General features: G+C 43.4%; 1 protein-coding gene across 1 annotated transcript in view; it reads left to right on the plus strand.

Annotated features, from left to right (window-relative positions):
- The first annotated feature begins 4,917 nt into the window (after nucleotides 1–4,917).
- SLC27A6 (solute carrier family 27 member 6) overlaps nucleotides 4,918–23,133 on the plus strand; it is a 60,856-nt gene continuing 42,640 nt past the window's right edge. Inside the window, exons 1-4 of the mRNA XM_048851715.2 lie at nucleotides 4,918–6,119; nucleotides 15,459–15,665; nucleotides 19,901–20,059; nucleotides 21,605–21,729. Of these exons, the coding sequence (XP_048707672.2) occupies nucleotides 5,639–6,119; nucleotides 15,459–15,665; nucleotides 19,901–20,059; nucleotides 21,605–21,729 (972 nt within the window). The 5' untranslated portion in view covers nucleotides 4,918–5,638. The remainder of the gene's footprint in view (nucleotides 6,120–15,458; nucleotides 15,666–19,900; nucleotides 20,060–21,604; nucleotides 21,730–23,133) is intronic.

Raw genomic sequence — 23,133 nt, forward strand, 5'->3', positions numbered from 1 at the left:
TTACACATTTTAGGTCTTCAATGTATAGTCTGTTGCCTTCATCTTTGTAAAGCTCCACATTTCACCATAGCGCTGTGTTGAACAATATATATATTAAAAATATATTGAAAATAATTACATTTAACTATTCAAACATATGTTTGTGTTTAATGCAACTTCAATTTACTGCAACTTCTAATGTTTTCTAGGGGGGATTTGGTTTCGTTTTGTTTAGTTTTTAATTGTGTAACAGAAAACTAAGTAGGGATGAAAAATGTATAATGTCCTGCTTTTTAAAAAAAGGTAAATATTCAGAAAGCCCTCTTTTCATGAACAGTATATATAAACAATACACACCCACACAGGAAAAGCAGTTGTAATATGTTGTCTTATTTTAATGTAAACCTTTGTGAGGAAAGTTATCAACAATTAACCTTTAAAACCCTTGCCGCAGTACAACCCTAAAGGAGCATAGAAGGACCTTATCCAAATCCAGTGTGCTTTCATTATTGTTCCTCCCGGGACCCTGCTTTGCACCAAAGTTATGGTGGTCTGAGGAAAACCAGTTACCAAAGGCAGCTGTCACCATGACAACTAGTGCAGTAGTGACTCTTCCCAAGTATGCACATAAACTGGAGGAAAGGAGTACTTGTGGCACCATTGGTTAGTCTCTAAGGTGCCACAAGTACTCCTTTTCTTTTTGCGAATACAGACTAACACGGCTGTTATACTGATAAACTGGAGGGAGGGAATTATGAGTGGCTGGCTATTTCTGATGTTACTGCTTAGGTAACAGCAGAGGGCAACAAATCATGGGTGCTGTATGGAAAAAATCAGGCTTTTCCAGTGTTCCTGAAAAACCAACACCAGCACAAAGTACACATTGGAGATCATTGCATACCCATTAGTGATGAATCTTTGGTTTAAATTCCTTGTGGCATGTTTATATATAAAGGGTTCCAAAAAAAAAAAAAAAGCGAGACACAGAGATACAGACCCTGTAAAATAGAAAACTCTGATGAAAACTTAACTGTGGCCTTCCTACTGCGAAACCATAATAGAGTTTTGCATCTGTTTTGTGTCTGTTTTGCCCCAACTTCATCCAGATCTATGTGGGCATGTCTACACAGTGACAGAAGACCTGTGGCATAGCTGCAGCTGGCCCAGGTCAGCTGAGTTGGGCTTGTAGGGCTCATGCTGCACAGCTAAAAACCACTGTGTGGATATTGACTTGGGAGCCTGAGTTAGAGGATCTGGCCCAGCTGTGAGTTTTTTATGCCTTGTAGACATACCCGTGAATCCATAAGGTACAACCCAAGCCAAGCCAATACATACCATTTTCCATACTCATAGATTCATAGATATTTAGGCCAGAAGGGACCATTATGATCATCTAGTCTGACCTCCTGCACAATGCAGGCCACAGGATTTCACCCACCACTCCTAAAAAAGACCTCACCCTATATCTGTGCTATTGAAGTCCTCAAATTGTAGTTTGAAGACCTCAAGGAGCAGAGAATCCTCCAGCAAGTGACCCGTGCCCCATGCTACAGAGGAAGGCGAAAAACCTCCAGTCTTAATGTAGCATTTGGGTGTGCTAATTAGGCACAACATTTGAAAATGGGTGTCAATTTATTTCTATGTTTGTTAATACAGTTTTCTTATCTAAAGCTGTACTAAGATGCAGTTTGTAGGAAAAGTTTTATACATAACTAAGTTCTAGATAATTGCTGGAGCAGCCTATTAACTTCCTTCCCTGATGAGAAAGGAAAGGGTGGGGGAGGGGGGGAAGGAGAGTAGCTGAATAGGTTGCAGGGAGAGAGACAGACTGGCTGAGGGATAGATAGGACGGAAGGAAGAGCATGTGGATTTCTGAGAGTGAGAATGAGTGCAGCAGAGTTGCAGAGATGGAAGGGACAGTGGCTGAGTGAGATATGGCAGGTAGGGTGGAAGAGTGAGTGCCTGTATGTATGAGTGGCTGGCAGGGAGATAGAAATAGAGTGGCTATAATATTTTGATGTTTTCTGCCTTACAACAATTTCTGCAGATGCCTTGAAAAATGGACTATGTGTGGTACTACCACTGAAAAGAAAAGACTATGACTGCAGAGCTACATATGCACTCAAAGCCTGCACAACCCTATACTTTTTTTTAATTAAAAAGGGAAACTGGTAGAGCAGCTGTGGTTTTGGAAGAGAGTGGCTGCAGCCTCCATCTGAGAAGGTGAGGCTCTGGACTGCAGGCTGCTGACAACCCAGGTTCTGGTTGTGTTGTGTAAAAGTTATGTAATGTTGAAATAAAACCAAGTATTCAATACAAGCTCTCCTCCAAGCCTAGTGAGAAGAGCAGCACGCCACAGGGTGGATTGCAGGCTGTGAGAGTAACTGGGATGCAGAGAGGGAGAAAAGAAGAGCAAGAAGGCTGGCAGAGGTGTTGCAGCGAGCGAGATAGGGTGGCTGAATGGACTTGTAGGCAGTGTGGATGGGTTGTTGTTCAGAAAGAGAGAGATCATGGCTGTAGTTACACACCAGTTGTCGGGGTTACAGAGTGGGACAGAAACTGTCTGGTTAAGACGTTCCAAGGAAGGCAGGATGAAGGGAAGGAGAGTAGCTGTCAGGAAACAGAAAGCTGGGCTCGTGAAGAAGCCCTTCTGCCAGTGAGCAGAAATTGCGTATGCTCTGGGTTTCCATGGCCACATCTGTAGGGTGTTCTCCAGCATAGGAAACCCAACCCTTTTCAGGTATGTGGCTTCTGACCCTATTTATTTTATTTTTTTTAATAGGCATCAAGTTTAATACAAACAAGGGGAAATACTTTTTCCACACAATAGCATGCTAAACTGTGAAACTCATTGCCATGGGATGGTGATGGCCAAAAGTATAACTGGGTTCAGTGAAGAAAGAGACAAAGGATAGGTCCATCAATGGCCAGAGATGCAACTCCATGCCCAAGGCAACCCTAAACTTCTGACTGTCAGGAAGGGAAGACAGGTGGATCACTCTAACTACCTAGTTCTGTACACTCCCCCTGAAGCTCTGGTACTGGCCACTGTTGGAGACAGGATGCTGGGCTAGATGGACCATTGGTCTGACCCCATATGGCAGCCTATGTTTTTATGTTCTCAAGTTACACACAAATGGCAGGGAAGGGGGCAAACCACAGAATCCGCCGTGCAGCTTCAGGAGCTTCTAGGCTGGCAGGAGGCAATGAACAAAGCCTGCAGGCCCAATGTGCACAATACCCTAAAAGGCAGAACTAGAGTCTAACATGATCAGTCTGCGGGCCATAAAGATCTTCATTGTCCAGAGAAGAGGGCAAAAACAGCAGCCGGCACATTTTCCCACCATTAGCAGTTACCATGTAAGTATGGCCTTCTTTGCATACCCAGCAGAATTTGCTACCCTAGTGGTCCAGCACTGACATGTAAGTACAATATTAATATTTAAATTTATTACATGGTAAAAATGAGAAATTAAGGAATTTATTAATATTTCAGTTGATTAATTTTATTATTACATGGTAAGACTGAGATCCCCATCCCTATTTTTGCAAACACGGCAGGTGGCTCATCCCCTTGGGATAACTGTTACCCCTTCTCCCCATCCCAGATGTTCTCCCTGTGCAGAGATTTTGGCTTCTGCCATGATCTACAGCATCTCATCCCTGGGCTTATCCCAAGCTCCTACTCCTCCTCCCTGATTTTGCTCCTCAGCCCCTCTCCTGCCACTACTTACAGCTGCTTGACCATCTGGCCAGTAAATTTCCACCCCCTTCTCAGACCCTGACCAGTCGCCCCCGATTTGCCACCTTTTAAACCTTGTGAAGAGCAGGCAGCAGTCTGAGTCCAAGGAAGGGCAGAGTGAGGGCAGCAGCATCAGTAGATGTTACTGAGCCTGCTCAGTTTGGGTGAGCCTGCTCAGTACAACCTAGATAGAAAATTCTGCCAGGGAGCTGTATGCCTCCTCCCCTTGATGGAGGGAGGGAAAGGCAACCACTCTGCTTCCCTGGGGAGTCTGAGAATAAATGAGTTTGGTGGAGAGGTGTGCCTCAGATCAGATGAAGGTTGGAGCAATCAGGGGTTGGGGGAGCCTCTGGGTTGAGAGGAGGCAGATGACTGCAGTAACGTGTTTGAAGGAGATAGAGGGGGAGCTGCCATGTTTGAAGAGACTTGGGTGAGGTACTGGGGAGCCACTGGATTTGTTGGGGACTTAGTATTGACAGCCCCAAGTGTTCAAAATCAGGTGACTGACATCCAGATAATAACATTATTAAATAATACACGTTTGGGTTCTTTTGATCTATCTTCTGGTCTTCTAAACTGCCGGGTGCACTTGGGTCACATTTTCAAGCTTCTCTCCCCAACCAGGAGGACCAGAAATTTGATTGTCACATACAAATCCCATCTCTGTTGGCTCCCAAGATCTGTCGGTTTTTTTAGGGGGTGGGAGAGGGGGAAGAGAGAAGGTTGTGAGATACCTTTCCCAACAACCCAGTACCCTTTGTGATGTATAGTGTACCTGTGGGATCACTGGTTCGGGGGTTGAGATATGTATGTGTAGCTGGGCTCTAGGGTTGTAGGCTTGGGAGAGGAAGGGGGCACTGGGCTGAAGCAAATAGAGGGGCCAGCACTATGACTGCATGTCCCAGGAAAGAGCTACAGCCAGAAGGTTCCTGGTAACGTGGGACATATGGTAACACTAGTCACCTTTGTCTCACTTGAGTGAGAGCTGTAGGCAGCCTAACCCCGCTGCTCGCCCCGTCTGCTCTGCAAGGGGTCCCGACTCCCAGTTCTACTCACTAGCTCCAGCAATGGCTTTGGCCGGGGCCAAGTAGCGTGCCCGGCTAGCTAGCGAGCTCCTGAGCCGGGGGCGGAAGAGGGCGGCTCCCTTTCCTGTGTTATATACAAGAGCCGTCCCCCAGCGCTGCTCCCGGCGGGGCGAAGCAGCAGAGGGTATAGCAAGGAGCGCAGCACCGAGGCTCCCCACCACTGTTTCCGCAAGTCCCTGTGTGACCTTAGCCCCAGACAGGAGGTCGCGCTCGTCAGGGAGCCCCGGGGGAGTGTAGGGGAGAAGCTTGTTCCACTCAGTGGGTCTTGGGGCCGGGGGCCCGCACTCACCTTGCTCTGCCTGCTGAACGCTGGGGACCCTAGTCCCGCTCCGCTCCTTGGGTGTCCGCGGGCTCGTTGTGCTCGCTGGGAGCCGTAGGCGCGGCGCGTTCCCCTCCTTTTGCTGTGAGGACAGGGCGCTCTTGCCACCTCTGCTCGCCGAGCCTCTGAAGTGCAGCGCTGGGAGCTTGCCTCGCTCTGCCTAGAGACTGACCAAGGGTGTTGGCTCGCTCCGCTTGGTGGGACCCCGGGGGCAGGAGCTCTTGGCTCGCGTTGGTCAGTGGGTCCTGCTGCGGGGATGCCCATCTTCCACCTGTTGCCTTGTTCTGAGCTTCTTTGAGGCGCTCGTGCGCGTCTCTTCCCGCCCCGGGTTCTCCCAGCTTGCTCATTGGGGGAAAGCTGCCGGAGTTCCTGAGCTTCCTTTCCGACTCTCCCATCTGGACTCTGACCCGTCTCTCCAGACTCAGGGACGCCAGTAAAGCACCCCAGTACTGCTGGGTGAGGCGCTTACAGCTGTTGTTTGTTGTCCGCAGCTTGTTTGCTCCGGCTGTTCCGATGTTACCCTATTGGGTAACGGGCGCCGCAGCTGGGATTGTCTCCCTGCATCTCATCCAGAAACTCCTCTTCCCCTACTTCTGGCACGACCTTAAATACCTGCTGAAAGTGATAAAATATGGGCTGACCATGGAGATCTACAGGCTGCGAGGGAAGATTTTCACGGTGCTGGACAGGTTTGTGAAACAAGCTGAAAGGCAGCCCCACAAGCCATTCATTGTCTATGAAGGAGATGTTCACACCTACCAGGACGTGGACAGGAGGAGTAACCGGGTAGCTCAGGTCTTCCTGCAACAGGGAGCGCTGAAAAAGGGGGATACCGTGGCCCTGCTGATGAGCAATGAACCTGACTTCATTCATGTGTGGTTTGGAGTGGCCAAGCTGGGCTGTGTGGTGGCTTTCCTCAACTTCAACGTCCGCTCCAGGTCCCTTCTGCATTCTATCCGGAACTGTGAGCCCAAGATACTCATTGTGGGAGCAGGTACAGTATATACTTGTTTTGTATACTCGTGCTTTAACCTCATGCGCTGCATTTCTCCCCACCTCCTTTCTTTGGAGACCTGGTTTAGACAGATAATGTAATGTTTGTATTAAAGTAGCACCAAGAGGCTCACAAATCATGAGTGGGTCCCTTTTGTGCGGTAGGCTTATGAGGATATAGTTCCTAACCCAAGCAGCTGACAGTCTTAAAAAGTTTTGTGTTATTTGTGTGGTATAGATGAGATGAGACCGCTACAAACTTACAGTAGACAACTAACATTTAGGAGATGGGATGTAATAACCAGGGGTAGCTCACTTTGTTAGCTTCCAAATTATGGGTGGATTTTTGTTGAGTGTTCAGAGGAGATAGAACTCCTTTTTTGACCTGCATGTATTGTACAATGTAATTAGTGTTTATGAGAGAGGGCCCCAAACCAAAACCACATATCCAAAACCAGAGCTTGATTGGTAAAGAGCTTCAGCATCCAAATCCAGGTGCTAATTTTTGCAAACGGCTCTTTATCTTTATTAAAAAACTAAGCAAAATCTCAGACTGGAACATTTCTGATCTTTGGGGTTGGAGCGTGTGTGTTTCAAAATTTACACTCTAAATATGCAGCTTTGTCCCATCTCTAAAATTATTACCTCTACCTGCACTCTGTGCCTTGTTTCTGGTTTTCTACGTATTGCTGTGCCTTTACTAGGCTGCGAGAGGGATTTTGTACCCTTTTCACCTGATTGGTGGAATTTCCTTCTTCATGCTATCTGCAGTGGTGATTTTCTATTTTTAAAAGTAATCCTAAAACTTCCCCCTGATTATTTTTAGTTTCATTGGATGTTTTGTACTACTGTTCGTATGGGTGTTTGAAAAATATGAGTGGAGAAGAGTGTTATTTACGCAAGCTACTGAAATGAGAACCAGCAATGCAAATTCAGCAGGATCACAAAACACATAATGACTACAGTAGGGGGCAGATAGTTTTCCTATCCCATTCAAAAATTTTCCTGTTCCTCATTGTGATGAAACTAAATCTTTTCAAAGTTTTAAGAGTGAGACCCCAGAATAGCCAAAAGCTTGGTGATTACGATGCCCACCTGTGATGAGGGAGACCCTGCAAATGAGGCCAAGTAGGAGCTTGATCTCCCACATTCCAACTGAGGGCTGTAACTACCAGACTTTGACTATTCTAATGTGAGGGCTCTTTCAGTCTCTCTTGTTGGGGCTGTTTCACTTTGTATAAATAACTGAGTGGGGGGCACGGGATGAGACTGACTGCATAGCCTGGTGGAAGACTCTCACCTGGGAGGTGGGAGAAAATGGGTCTGAAAGTTTCAGTTAACAGTTTCTGACCCCCCTCCCCCCCCCCCCGCCAAAAAAAAGTTAGGTTGAAAAATTCCCAACCATCTCTAATAATGACCTATTGAGTTTACATTTTTCTTGTTCCCTGCTTATCTTATTCAATATATATATAAAAATCTCAATGTAATAGTTTAAAACAGTTAATCCTGCTGGATTGATGGTATTTAGTGTTAGAGTGGAAGGAGGAAATTCGCTTCTGTGAAACTTCTGCTCACTTACGAGATCCTGCCACCCTTACCTATATTGAAACTATAAGGACAAAGTGAGTAGTAAGGTACTACTTAAGATGAGTAAGGGCAGTGGAATCTGATCCTTAAAAGAGCCAAATCATGCAGTCCTACCTAGGCTAAATGAGAGTTTTTGACAAAAACTGTAAATTGTATCCCTTACTGCAGGAAGTTGTATGGAAGCAGTAAGTGTTAACAGCATAGATGTAGTACCAGAGTCACCCCAGCTAGCACAGGAAAGTGAACATGGAACTTCCTGGCACCTGTAATGGTAGCTGAACCCTTCCAAGGGTTTAACCGTTGACAGTACATGCAGTATTTCCAGCTCTGGAGTTGGTTGGGGCTTTCCACTGAGAGAGGGTTGCTTTGTCAGTGGCCCCTGACAACTCAGGCTGCTCAGGGGGATGTGCAGAATTGTATCCCCTAGCTGTTCTGATTATGGCTCCTTTTTGACCAGTTTCAGAGGAACAGCCGTGTTAGTCTGTATTCGCAAAAAGAAAAGGAGTACTTGTGGCACCTTAGAGACTGACCAATTTATTTGAGCATGAGCTTTTGTGAGCTACAGCTCACTTCATCAGATGTATACCGTGGAAACTGCAGCAGACTTTATATACACACAGAGAATATGAAACAATACCTCCTCCCACCCCACTGTCCTGCTGGTAATAGCTTATCTAAAGTGATCAACAGGTGGGCCATTTCCAGCACAAATCCAGGTTTTCTCACCCTCCACCCCCCCACACAAATCCACTCTCCTGCTGGTGCTAGCCCATCCAAAGTGACAACTCTTTACATAATCAAGTCGGGCTATTTCCTGCATAGATCCAGGTTTTCTCACATCCCCCCCACCCCCATACACACACAAACTCACTCTCCTGCTGGTAATAGCTCATCTAAACTGACCACTCTCCAAGTTTAAATCCAAGTTAAACCAGAACATCTGGGGGGGGGGGGGGGTAGGAAAAAACAAGAGGAAACAGGCTACCTTGCATAATGACTTAGCCACTCCCAGTCTCTATTTAAGCCTAAATTAATAGTATCCAATTTGCAAATGAATTCCAATTCAGCAGTTTCTCGCTGGAGTCTGGATTTGAAGTTTTTTTGTTTTAAGATAGCGACCTTCATGTCTGTGATTGCGTGACCAGAGAGATTGAAGTGTTCTCCGACTGGTTTATGAATGTTATAATTCTTGACATCTGATTTGTGTCCATTTATTCTTTTACGTAGAGACTGTCCAGTTTGACCAATGTACATGGCAGAGAGGCATTGCTGGCACATGATGGCATATATCACATTGGTGGATGTGCAGGTGAACGAGCCTCTGATAGTGTGGCTGATGTTATTAGGCCCTGTGATGGTGTCCCCTGAATAGATATGTGGGCACAATTGGCAACGGGCTTTGTTGCAAGGATAAGTTCCTGGGTTAGTGGTTCTGTTGTGTGGTATGTGGTTGTTGGTGAGTATTTGCTTCAGGTTGCGGGGCTGTCTGTAGGCAAGGACTGGCCTGTCTCCCAAGACTTGTGAGAGTGTTGGGTCATCCTTTAGGATAGGTTGTAGATCCTTAATAATGCATTGGAGGGGTTTTAGTTGGGGGCTGAAGGTGACCGCTAGTGGCGTTCTATTATTTTCTTTGTGAGGCCTGTCCTGTAGTAGGTAACTTCTGGGAACTCTTCTGGCTCTGTCAATCTGTTTCTTTACTTCTGCAGGTGGGTATTGTAGTTGTAAGAAAGCTTGACAGAGATCTTGTAGGTGTTTGTCTCTGTCTGAGGGGTTGGAGCAAATGCGGTTGTATCGCAGAGCTTGGCTGTAGACGATGGATCGTGTGGTGTGGTCAGGGTGAAAGCTGGAGGCATGCAGGTAGGAATAGCGGTCAGTAGGTTTCCGGTATAGGGTGGTGTTTATGTGGCCATTGTTTATTAGCACTGTAGTGTCCAGGAAGTGGATCTCTTGTGTGGACTGGACCAGGCTGAGGTTGGTGGTGGGATGGAAATTGTTGAAATCATGGTGGAATTCCTCAAGGGCTTCTTTTCCATGGGTCCAGATGATGAAGATGTCATCAATATAGCGCAAGTAGAGTAGGGGCTTTAGGGGACGAGAGCTGAGGAAGCGTTGTTCTAAATCGGCCATAAAAATGTTGGCATACTGTGGGGCCATGCGGGTACCCATAGCAGTGCCGCTGATCTGAAGGTATACATTGTCCCCAAATGTGAAATAGTTATGGGTAAGGACAAAGTCACAAAGTTCAGCCACCAGGTTAGCCGTGACATTATCGGGGATAGTGTTCTTGACAGCTTGTAGTCCATCTTTGTGTGGAATGTTGGTGTAGAGGTGATAGAGCCAGAAGAGTTCCCAGAAGTTACCTACTACAGGACAGGCCTCACAAAGAAAATAATAGAACGCCACTAGCGGTCACCTTCAGCCCCCAACTAAAACCCCTCCAACGCATTATTAAGGATCTACAACCTATCCTAAAGGATGACCCAACACTCTCACAAGTCTTGGGAGACAGGCCAGTCCTTGCCTACAGACAGCCCCGCAACCTGAAGCAAATACTCACCAACAACCACATACCACACAACAGAACCACTAACCCAGGAACTTATCCTTGCAACAAAGCCCGTTGCCAATTGTGCCCACATATCTATTCAGGGGACACCATCACAGGGCCTAATAACATCAGCCACACTATCAGAGGCTCGTTCACCTGCACATCCACCAATGTGATATATGCCATCATGTGCCAGCAATGCCTCTCTGCCATGTACATTGGTCAAACTGGACAGTCTCTACGTAAAAGAATAAATGGACACAAATCAGATGTCAAGAATTATAACATTCATAAACCAGTCGGAGAACACTTCAATCTCTCTGGTCACGCAATCACAGACATGAAGGTCGCTATCTTAAAACAAAAAAACTTCAAATCCAGACTCCAGCGAGAAACTGCTGAATTGGAATTCATTTGCAAATTGGATACTATTAATTTAGGCTTAAATAGAGACTGGGAGTGGCTAAGTCATTATGCAAGGTAGCCTGTTTCCTCTTGTTTTTTCCTACCCCCCCCCCCCCCAGATGTTCTGGTTTAACTTGGATTTAAACTTGGAGAGTGGTCAGTTTAGATGAGCTATTACCAGCAGGAGAGTGAGTTTGTGTGTGTATGGGGGTGGGGGGGATGTGAGAAAACCTGGATCTATGCAGGAAATAGCCCGACTTGATTATGTAAAGAGTTGTCACTTTGGATGGGCTAGCACCAGCAGGAGAGTGGATTTGTGTGGGGGGGTGGAGGGTGAGAAAACCTGGATTTGTGCTGGAAATGGCCCACCTGTTGATCACTTTAGATAAGCTATTACCAGCAGGACAGTGGGGTGGGAGGAGGTATTGTTTCATATTCTCTGTGTGTATATAAAGTCTGCTGCAGTTTCCACGGTATACATCTGATGAAGTGAGCTGTAGCTCACGAAAGCTCATGCTCAAATAAATTGGTTAGTCTCTAAGGTGCCACAAGTACTCCTTTTCTTTTTGACCAGTGTTTCCCACTTTTTTTTTCCCCTAGCTTCACTGACTGCCTAGGAGCCTCCTGGCAGAGGGGAAATTTCTGTTGCTTTCTGCCACTGCTGTGTGCCCTTGTGGAAGTTTTGTCGCTATGGCTCCTGAACCCTGGTTTATGCTGGCAGAAGTCAAGATAAACTAGGAATGAATTTAGATCATAGTCTATGAATGCCCTGGAGAAGGGGAATGAGTGAGATTTTCAGGAGCTTGTGAATTCAGAACAGCTACTATGACATACAAGCAGCAGAATCCTTAATCAGCTTTTAAAGGGGAAATTGTTTTCTTGATAAAATAAATGTGAATTATTATCTAATACCTAACTTGATTATTTAAACTAAATGATAAAAATAAGAATTATGAGACATCCAGAGCAGCACGGAGTTAAAGACATGCAGTGTGGACTCTTACGGACTGTTCCAAGATGGGATTTGGCTCTCCATTTTGCTTGCTTGCTTTTCCCTTTCCTGGAAACTCACTGGATCCCCTACCTGAGTCAGTGCCTCCTTCAGATATACCCCAGTGTTTGATCAGTAATATATGCTAAGTATTTGTAGTTCCTGTACACATTCTAGAATCTTTTGCATGGTCTTCAGTGGCATTTCAAGGGAGGCATGGCAGCCAACATAGATTCTTAGCTACATCTGATGACCCCTACAAGCTTTTGCCATAGGTTCTGGAACCATTTTTATAGTGGGGGAGCTGAAAGCCACTGGAACCAAATCCTGTGTATAATGGAAATCACTTCAAACCAAGGGTGCTGCTATACCTCCAGCACCCCTAGTTCCAGCACCTATGGCTTTTGCTGAACACAATTTAGCAGGAACAGAGAGCCTTTTTGACAGGGAACTAAGTATATGGAGGGAATGCATCTAAAAATGGGGAGTTTGGGACTGGCCTTTTATTGTTCAAAGGATCATTGGTGGCTACCTGGATTGTCACAGCTTATTTAGCATATGCATCAGAGTGCCCTTCCAATATTTTGTCAGCAATATTTCATAAAACTTTTTGAATGAACTGACTAAGATTTTGCTCAGTACACGTTGATCTCATAATCTGATTTCTGTCAGTTATTACTGTGGGTTCATATTTGCCTGCCAATAAATAATTGCATTATTTCCTTGCTCAGAAAAATAGAGAGAACCTTTTTGTATGACTAGCAATGCAGGATGGTAGTTTAGAACCAAAAGGTGTATTGTCTATTATTCGAATGTCACAATTAACAATTATTTATGTATTCAGGTTGTTTGCATCATGTCACAAACCTGCTCAATTGTTCGTAGGGAAGCAGGAGAAGGAAAAGGGCGTGGGGGAGATCTCCACCTTCAATAACGCATGAATTTTCCCAGGGAAGCCATGTAGTTAATGTATGTTTGTTCAGAATGTATTGTGTAAACAACACACAGGACTGCTATTTACTCTATTATAGTTAAAGATTAGGTATAATAATAACTCATTGCAAAACAAACCCTAAAAGTTTCTTAGTATGTTACTAAGAAAAATAGAGAGAGCTTAAGTTCACAACCTGTGATTTGCTTTACCATCTGCTTATGTACATGTACCAGGAACCACCAGAAATGCTGTATTGCATTTCTTCCAAGAGAGCTGTTTATTCCGGACATATGGGTAATACAAGTGTAAAATGAGCATCAGGTTTTTAAAAAACATCTGGTGGAGAAATTCAGTGTGCATTAAACAATACATCAACATTGGACATAGTCTTGGATCTTTTTACATTGGTATAAGTGCTCTTTGGAAATATATTAGTACAACGGAGAGTTTATCTTCAGCTCACATTGTTCATGCATGATGCAGAATTAATCTAAGGCTTCCGGCTCTTTTAATATTAGGAAAATATTTAGCTATTTCTGATTGCCTTTTTTTCCTTCAGGAAATTGCTTATGGTTTTTTTGCTGTGCTCTCCTATCTAACCTGGAATCTCTTTCAAGATAACAAATGGCTACAAACAGTTCAGATACTGTTCCAAATTTTTAATACCAGAGTGCAACTGAAAAGTCTTTTGTAGAACCAACTCACAGTATTAATATTCAATACTAGGTGAAAAAAACAAACCCGTACACAGAAACAGAAACTTTAGGTTAACTGAGTAATTTTAGAAGTGGAAACAGTAAATCAAGGATATTTTCAGTCTGGGCTTGATCTTAATTAATTGGAATAACATAAAGAAGATGTGCTTCAGTCTAGGAAGTGGGAACCACTGCCTTTCTGCCATTCTTGAATCCTAAATGACAGTTTAAATTGGACTGTAACTATGATATTTTTCCCCTTAGAAAGGATTGCCTGATTAGACCATAGGGTAGTCTTATGACCACAGCCCCCTTCTTGCTTGACTTGTCTGCAGTTTAAATATAATTGACATGTCTCAAATACATTAAGAACTCAGTGTAAATTTATTTCTAAGACTACTGCACTGAAAAATAAAAAATCAGAATTATACCTGAAATTCTGAATGACCATAAAATCAGTGACCAATTTCTTAGTGTTCTTTATGCTCAGTAAGAACATAAGAATGGCCATACTGGGTCAGACCAAAGGTCTATCCAGCCCAGTATTCTGTCTACCGACAGTGACCAATGCCAGGTGCCCCAGAAGGAGTGAACCTAACAGGTAATGATCTAGTGATCTCTCTCCTCCCATCCATCTCCACCCTCTGACAAACAGAGGCTAGGGACAGCATTCCTTGCTCATCCTGGCTAATAGCCATTAATGGACTTAACCTCCATGAATTTATCCAGTTCTCTTTTAAACCCTGTTATAGTCCTAGCCTTCCCAACTTCCTCGGGCAAGGAGTTCCACAGGTTGACTGTGCGCTGAGTGAAGAAGAGCTTCCTTTTATTTGTTTTTAAACCTGCTACCCATTAATTTCATTTGGTGGCCCCTAGTTCATATATTGTGGGAACAAGTAAATAACTTTACCTTATTCACTTTCTCCACACCACTCATGATTTTATATACTTCTGTCACATCCCCCCCTTAGTCTCCTCTTTTCCAAGGTGAAAAGTCCTAGCCTCTTTAATCTCCCCTCATATGGGACCCGTTCCAAACCCCTAATCATTATAGTTGCCCTTTTCTGAACCTTTTCTAATGCCAGTATATCTTTTTTTGAGATGAGTATTGTATGCAGTATTCACGATGTGGGTGTACCATGGATTTATATAAGGGCAATAAGATATTCTCCGTCTTATTCTCTATCCCTTTTTTAATGATTCCTAACATCCGGTTCGCTTTTTTTGACTGCCGCTGCACCCTGCGTGGATGTCTTCAGAGAGCTATCCACGATGATGCCAAGATCTTTCTCCTGATTAGTTGTAGCTAAATTAGTAGTCATAAACACAGGAAAAATAGTTTTCTGTAAATAAGCCAATGCTGCTTTGGCACCAATTCCATAAAATTGCAAACATTTCTGGGGATGAGAAACACAAGAGACAATAAATCATGGTAGTGGCTCATTTTTTACTTGTAGTCTGTGTATGTTTGGAGAATGGTGACATCTGTTGCTGCTTTCTGCCATGCCATTTGCAAGGGGATAATTTTGGATTAAGCAGACCACTAGAAACACTGCAGTTGTGTCACTAGTGTAGACACTTACTTCAGCGACGGAAGGGGTTCTCTGCTCTCCGAGGCAGTAGCTAAGTCAATAGAAGATTCTTTGACAGATCTCGCTATGTCTATACCAGAGCTTAGGTCTACATAAGTACATTGCACAGGGCATGAAATTTTTCAGTCTTGAGCAATATAGTTAAGCTGGCCTAGCTTTGCAACGTAGACCAGCCCAAGTATCCATAACTCAACTGCAATGCATGAAGGCAGATTACCTTGCCAGATGAAATCTGGAGAGAAACATGAACTGCACTTCTCATCTGAAACTTGACTGTAAACTACCCAAGACTGGGTGTGGCCAAGAGATGGTAGTCATTGCTAGTGGGTTTTCATGGAGTGCTGGCTAAAATTTAAAGCATGGGAGTGACAGCAACTGTATGTACCATTGTTTGTCCTTTTCTACATGAAGTCCACCCGACCCACAGGGCACCAGCACTGATTATATTCCCTTACTCTCACAGAGGTGAATCGGGCTCCTTGTATTTTGCTAACATAACTCTAAAACATTGAAAAACTTGCTTTAAGTTTAGCTTTCTGTAAATACATTATAAAATAGGTAACAATGTTGTTGTTGTTGTTTTTTAAGATATGCTTGGGACATTAGAGGAGATTCTTCCTAGCCTCCAAAAAGATATTGGTGTTTGGGTAATGACCAAAGACTGCACTCTGCCCAGTGTTAATACCCTTTTAGACAAGCTGGAAACTGCATCTGAAGACTGTGTGCCAGTTAACCTCCGCTCTGCAAGCAACCTCAAATCCTCTGTACTCTACATTTTTACTTCAGGGACTACAGGTACAGCTCTTTTTTCCCATGTTTCCGTCATTTCCTGAAACTGTTTATGAAACCATCAGTTAATGTGTCTGTGTCAGACACTCTAAATGTCTCACTTCAGCCCACAGGAGAAGGTATCAGAAGCTCAAGAAAGGCATTGGTCGTTTCCAAGGCTGTTGGCAGAGGGGATCCCGCAGAGGTAGCACCTTTTTCCCTGCCCAGCCGAATTGCTTAAATCCTGGGGCAGGGCATTATGCCCTTTTATTAAATAGCTACTATTACTGGTGCCTGCTAGTCAACACTGCAAACATAATACTAATATTTTGTGATTCTGTAACACCGCTGTAGAGCTAATGTGTACACCTAGAACTTTACAACATCCTTTTAGAACAAGTTACTATGCACTTATTATGAAGTGGGTCTTCATTAAGCTGCTTTGAATGCAGGTCGCCAAAGAGACCGAAAATAGGATTAAGTTACTAGCCTTTTAGTTTAGAAACAGATGGCTGGTTTCATTACCATTGCTCCAGTGGCTAAGAAGTTAAGACTTTTAAAAAAAAAAACTCTGATCAGTGGCATAAAAAGCAGCATCATGATGTTAAACAGATTGGTGTTTCTTATTCAACTGAAAACTAACTTGTGGTTTCAGTCATGAGATGTTTTAAAAATAACTTGCATCTTACAACTTGTTTCCCCTGCCCAAGCATAATTATTTTATTGATTTTTATTTGCCTCCATGGAACCATACGTTAGTTTATTTTAGAACTAAATTCTGTTTGTTTTTAAAGAAATTAAAAAAACCAGAACTGTTGCAAACATTATTCAGAGATTAACTATGTTTGAAATAGCGATGATGAAAAAATATAGCAGAGCTTGCTACTGTGGATAGAAATTTTGTTCTGAATACTCTTAGTTAAATCATGTTATAGACTTCCCTAGGTAGTCTGTAACCTAGTTCTCACAGTGTCACTTAAGGCCTCCATATGAAGCTGAGGTGGAAAGATGCAATGCCCAGAATTAATCTAATATAGTTTAGTTACTTACAGAGGTAAGAAAATTTGAGTGATTGTATGTAGCCTATGCACACTGAAACTTTTATCTCTTTTAAGTACAGTGTGATTGCAAGAAGAGCAATTATTTAGCATGAATAAAAGTTTAGAGGGAATTGAATCATTATGTTTAAAATCATGTCTTGTGCAATCTGATTCATCTAGTACAAACAAATCTAGCCATCCTTTTCATGCTTTCCTATAATACAAGAACACATGATTGCTGATTATAATTAATAGTCTAGATTTTCTGGCCAAGTTAAAAGGAAATAAAATGTTGTGCAGCTTTTAAACATCTTTTGGAATCTAGAGTCAGGGGAAATCAAAAGCAAAAAATCTGTGGATGGATTTTTCAAAGTGTTAGATTATTTTGTTCAATAAAATTTGTGATTATGCATGTTAAAGTAAGAGTGAAGGCTGATTCCTAAAGGAAGGAATCTTTCCTTCACATAAAGCACTGCACAGTGAGCTATTGGTAGGTACAGTATGGTGGGCAGGTTTGTGTGCCTCTGGAATGTCAAGTAGAGGCCACAGTCAGAGCCAGACAGGAGGAAATACTCAATGAACCATTGATCTGATCAGTATGGAACGTCTTTTTTTGTCCTGCGGGTGTATAATTAATCGATCATCCTTGGAAACGATATGTACTTGTGAGTGGCTCTCACCCCAAATACAGCTGTATAAACGTGCTCAGATTACTTAATATAAACGCCTAATTGGTTTTTAATTTTGTATATTTAAGATCAATTTTGCAGTCTTTGCTTGTCTTTCTGAGTTTGGAGCACCATCAGCTGTCGCTGTTTAATGTGAGAACAGCATTCATCCAGGAGCACAAGAAAGAGAGAAAAGTTCTTTTAGAACTCTTTTTCAGAAGGCAAATATCTTACTGCTTCCCACATCTTCTAAGGAGCTAGCTTTTGGGATTGGGGGTGTCAAGCAGAGGCAGGGAAGCCCTTGAATCTTACTGGAGAGAGATGCCATGAAATCAGTGTCAGGTGATGATAGTAAAGAATCCTAGAAAGAGCTAATTTCTTCTAACACTGAACAAGGATTAGAAATAAGGAAAATGATGTTGGTTTATAAAGCTTCTGCTTCAGCTTCACTGTAGTGCTTGTGTCTAGAACTTCCCCAGTCTGCCTCCGAGCAGGATCCCTCGTACAGTTTCAAAGAAACACTACATGTCCACACATAAATTGCTGTGTGTGAAAAACCAAAATGAAATGGAGCAAAGGCATGACAGCTGTGATTTCGTAGATTTCCACCATAACGTCAACCATCCATCCATGAAACTCTCTCTAGAGTACTACCACACCAGCATCAAATTCCTGGACACCACTATCAGCTTCAGCAATGAAACCCTACAGACAACTATACATAGGAAACCCATCGATCGCCACACTTATCTTCACACATGTAGTGACCATCCCCAAACACACCAAGAAATCTTATCTACCAGGCACTCGGATATCATAGAATGTGCACTGAGGACAGAGTCCAGGTACAAACCTTAACACACTTAAAATCACCTTCACCACACAAGGAAACTCCATCAGAAAAGTAGATCACATGATGGAATGGGCTACCGAAATAATCTGACAGAACCTGCTTTAATATGGGGAGGGGAAACAAACCTCCCACTGTACAACCCTAGTCACCTAATACCCTGCACTAAAACCCACACAGGGAATCATGAAACTTGCACCCCAGACTTGATGGGGACCACATCCTCAAATAAATCTTTCCCAGACTCCCTCTTCTGGCCTTCAAAGAGCCCCCTAGCCTCGCCAAGCTTGTCATCAGGAGCGAGCGAGCTCCCCATACACTAGGACATACCAGCTCAAAGCAGTACCATCCCCCACTATAACACCAGATGTGAAACCTGCAGATATGTCTTCACTGTTATGATGATCAGTACCCCCCACAACACACCTTTCAAGCAGTGGCATAGCCAGGTGGAGAAAACAGGGGGAGCTTAGATTAAAAAAGGTGCCACCTGCTAGTACTCCCCCAGCAGCGCTGAAGGACCACCCCCACCACTGGAGCGAGTGAAGTACTGCTGAAGACCCAGAGCACCGCCGGGAGAGTAAAAATTAAAAAGGCGCCAAAGAATTAAAGAGACTCTACTTCCGCTTGGTGGGGGAGCGGCCGCTGCCCCGCTCCCCGCCTAGCTATGCAACTGCTCTCAAGATCCATGGTTTCTACCCATGCCTATCATACCAATGTGGTGAACCTTATCCAGTGCACCAACTGCCCTAATAACTACGTGGGGAAAAACCGGACAATCACTACGCTCTCAAAGGAACTCGCATAGAAAAATGATAAAAGACAAAAACTTGGATGAACACTATTCACAAAATGATCACTGCATATCTGACCTCTGAATCCTCGTCCTCTAAGGAAAGGGAACTTAAATTCATAACTCTGCTAGACACCAAAAATCATGGACTTAATAAAGACACTGGATCTGTTCTACCCTTGTATTTAGCTTGACACTCTGGGCATGTCTACACTTAAAACGCTGCATTGACGCCACTGTAGTGCTTTAATGAAGATGCTCTTAGTCAATGAAAGAGAACTCTCCTCTTCAGCTTTGTTAATCCACTTCCCTGAGAGGCAGTAGCTATGTTGATGGGAGAAGTTTTCCCACTGACCTAGTGCTGTCTACACAGGGGGCTAGGTTGGTGTAACTACATCACTCAGGGGTGTGGATTTTTCACACTGCTGAGCAACATAGTTATATGGATATAGGACCCGAACTCTGGTTACCTCTCCCAGACCTGAAGCAGAGCTCTGCGTAAGCTTGAAAACTTGTCTCTGTCACCAGAAGTTGGTCCAATAAAAGATATATTACTTCACCTACCTTGTCTATTTTAACTATACATCAGGGCTGGAGCTCCTTCATATTGCTTCACATCCTGGTCCATCTGTTGTTGAATCAGATGACCCAGTGTGCAGTGAGTTGATGCAGCTATGACTTGCTTGCATACCCCTTACTTCTATAGGACCAACAGACCTAGTGCCACATTAAACTTGCAAACAAGTTCTTAGATGTCTGTTTAGCTAAGTGGCTAGCAGAAAAATTGGCTCTAGAATATAGAAAGATAGGTAATATTAGTGTTGTTGAAGTTCGTAACAGACTGGATACTCGTGTACTCAACAAAAGTGAATGTTGACCTCTCTGTAATGTATAGTTTTATGTCTTTACAGGTCTACCAAAAGCTGCAGTTATTAGTCATCTGCAGATCCTAAAAGGAGCTGCTGGATTATGGGCATTTGGTGCTACTGCAGATGACACTGTTTATATAACTCTCCCTCTTTACCACAGTGCAGCTTCTGTCCTTGGCATTGCTGGATGTATTAAATTGGGTAGGCTCACTTTATTTTATAGCGTTGTTGATTGAAGAGGGGATTAATTTAGAACTGCATTAAAACACAGTGCAGAATCGTTGTTATCAGTGGAGTTAATTAGACTTGGCTTGTATCTTCCTTTCTAAATCAAAAAACAAATGAATCTGGAAATAATTGTAACCAGTTTTGTGATTCCATTGACTAGGTTTTTTTTGGTTTGTTTGTTTTTTTTTAAGAAACTGCAGTAAGGTCCATATTATCCACTTTTATTTTAGAAAATTAAGTAAAATTCTGTTCATCCACGTTTTTGTTTTTGGCATTAGGGTAACAGGCCCTTAAATGAAATTGGCCTCAGAACCCCTGTTGCAGTCCAGGTGTGCCTGTGTTGGTGTAATGAGGCGGGTGGGGCTGCCCTGGGAGTTAAAAATGAGACTTCAGAGGCTTGAGAAGGGAATTCAGAACTCAAACCCTGAGGGGAAGCTTAGAAGGAGAGTTCAGAACCCAGAATTTAAAAGGGGAGAGTGTCTAGAGTCCTGAGAGTAAAGAGCTCAGAGGAAGGACAGGGCTGGGCTGAGAGCTTCAGCGAGGAGATGCCCGTGAAGGATGAAATGGTGTGAGTTCCCGGTTTAGGCAGTGAACCCAGAATAATAGGCTGGTGAAGGCAGTTGGGGTCACCTGCAAACTTCTCCAGGCTAGAGAGCCATAACCAGGGAGGGCTGAAGGCTGCGAGCAGTAGAGGGAGGTGCTGAGCCAGACAGCTGAAGACGGAGGACTAGAGAGGGCTGAAGGCTGGGGAACAAGGGAGCGGCAACCTTGCCGATATCTCCAGGCAAGAGCCGGAACCCTATCCGGGAAGAAAATAGGGTAGATAAACATCTGAGGTGAGGCGAGGTGTGGGGTGAGATGCCAGAGTTGTACCTGGGAGCTGGGCTGAAGCACGATGAGGGATGTCTGAGCCACACTTAGTGTTGGACTGTTGGACCTAATCTGCTGTTTGGACTGCACTGAGGGATTCTGGTTTATGGTAGTGGGACTTTTGGTAATAAAATAATGCCCCTTGCCCTCTCCCCACAGGGCTATTTATACATTTCAAAGGCTGTATTGAGTTTATTTGAGGAATCAAGAGGGGAAAGTGAGGCAATGGGCCACTTGCAGGGCTTCCTTGGGGCCAAGAGGAGACCACACATTTATAGGATAACAACCCTAAACACAAGCTGTTCTTTTTAAAGTCTTAAACTTGCTATAGGCTTACAGTTAAGCAGACCCATAACTTTGTAGAATTGGACTATTCTCATGTGTAAAGTTATGCACGTGTTTAACTGTCTGCAGGCTGTGTAAACACACCAGCATAAATATTGCTGGAGCTCTGTGACTCCCCCACTGTCACATTTCACTGTAATGGACAAGGTCTGTGAATTTAGACCTGTCCGTAAAACAAACACATGAGAATGTCTTTTGTATTTGAATCAAAGTTCTTACCTTTACATGACTCTGTGGTACCTGAAGCAGCATTCTTGTCAAGTTCACAAAACCAGTGTTTCCTGTTTTTATTTTCTTAATAAGGTGCAACTTGCGTCTTAAGAAAGAAATTCTCAGCTAGTCAATTCTGGAGTGACTGCAAAAAGTATAATGTGACTGTTATCCAGTATATTGGAGAGCTTTGTCGTTATCTTTGCAACCAGCCTGTGGTAAGTGGAATTAAAATGATGGTTATCCTACCATTTGGTTATTCACTAAACTTTATTTGCATGCTAGCAGTTGTAGCTGTATTTACATTAAAAGGGAAATATGAAAAGTAATTTTAAAAGAAAAAAATCTGTCCCCTCCACCCCTCTTTCTGTGCAAGGTTGCTGCTGCGTCTGTGACTGCCAATAGATTGGTTCTGGGCAAACTGAACTGGCACCAAGGAGTTGATACCATATTTAAAGATGTAGGGGAAAAAATTGAATCAGTTTTATTTTATTTGGAAAAGAAAATATTCATGCTCAAACTTTAGCCAAGGGTAAGTCTAGAGTACCTACGTTAACATTAATACATTTTCAAAATCTTGGTTCTTGTGATCAACTTAAATAGACACTGTCAAGTTTTGTAGGCCTACTTTTGGCCCTACTAGCTTTATTTTGGCTTGTGGAACATGCATGCACATAGGCCATCCCTCTGCTCTGTTCTTGAAGGTTTTATAGGGGTCAATACAGTTCAAAGGATCAAGAGAGAAAATTGTTTCAAGTTCCTATTAGTTTGCCCTTTAGAATTTTCAGCCTTAACTGTGCAGACCAATGTGTCTACCCCTTCTAGAAGTACACATGGAGGGAAGAGGGAGCCTTTCCCTCTTCCTGTCCTTATGCCACACTTGGGCAAAATGGGAGTTCCTGATTTCTGTGGCTGCAAAGTCCCTAGGGGGAGGTGTCCCCATCTGCACTAACTTCCACAAAGGGGAAGAACCATGAATTGGCTAGCAGAGTGAACACACTGCTCCCAGGTCTGGAAGGCCTCATATCTGACCTCCAACTGGGCAGACTAGTGACTATCCACAATCCAGCCGTGTATCTTTAGCATGTTGGTCACTAACCAAAACTTCCAGCTATGTAGAAACCGAAAAACTTAGCATAATTAAGTCCTCAGCAGTGTCTTAGGTATAAGGAATATATAGATATTCTGTCCAAAAAATCAAGTACACTTGACATAATATAGGAAACAATTTGTTTCCATCCACTAGAGCTATTAGGTTTGCACTCTGTGTACATAAGTCTTATTAGCTCTCATAAATTACATACGTAGGTTAAAAGCTGATATAGCATTTTAGTTGGAAGCTGCATTCAGTGGTGGTATTAAAACCGGGGCATTAAATTATGCATGTCTTAAAAGAACTTTCTGATTTGCTTAAACAGAGAGCAAAATAAGGAAGATTCGAATATTTAAAATAAAAATGCATGTTCGAGTCAGGGATTTTGACTGAGATGTACACACAAGTGCATGTGTACTCCTGAAAATATGGGCCTGATTCTTTAATTCAGTGTGTAAAAAGCAATTTGAGCAAAATTGAAAAGTTTTGCTACATTAGGGAAGTTGGGTAAACTCTGGTGTCAGTGGTC

This window comes from Caretta caretta, chromosome 5 (genome assembly GCF_965140235.1).
Source record: "Caretta caretta isolate rCarCar2 chromosome 5, rCarCar1.hap1, whole genome shotgun sequence".
In the NCBI taxonomy this organism is placed as follows: domain Eukaryota; kingdom Metazoa; phylum Chordata; order Testudines; family Cheloniidae; genus Caretta; species Caretta caretta.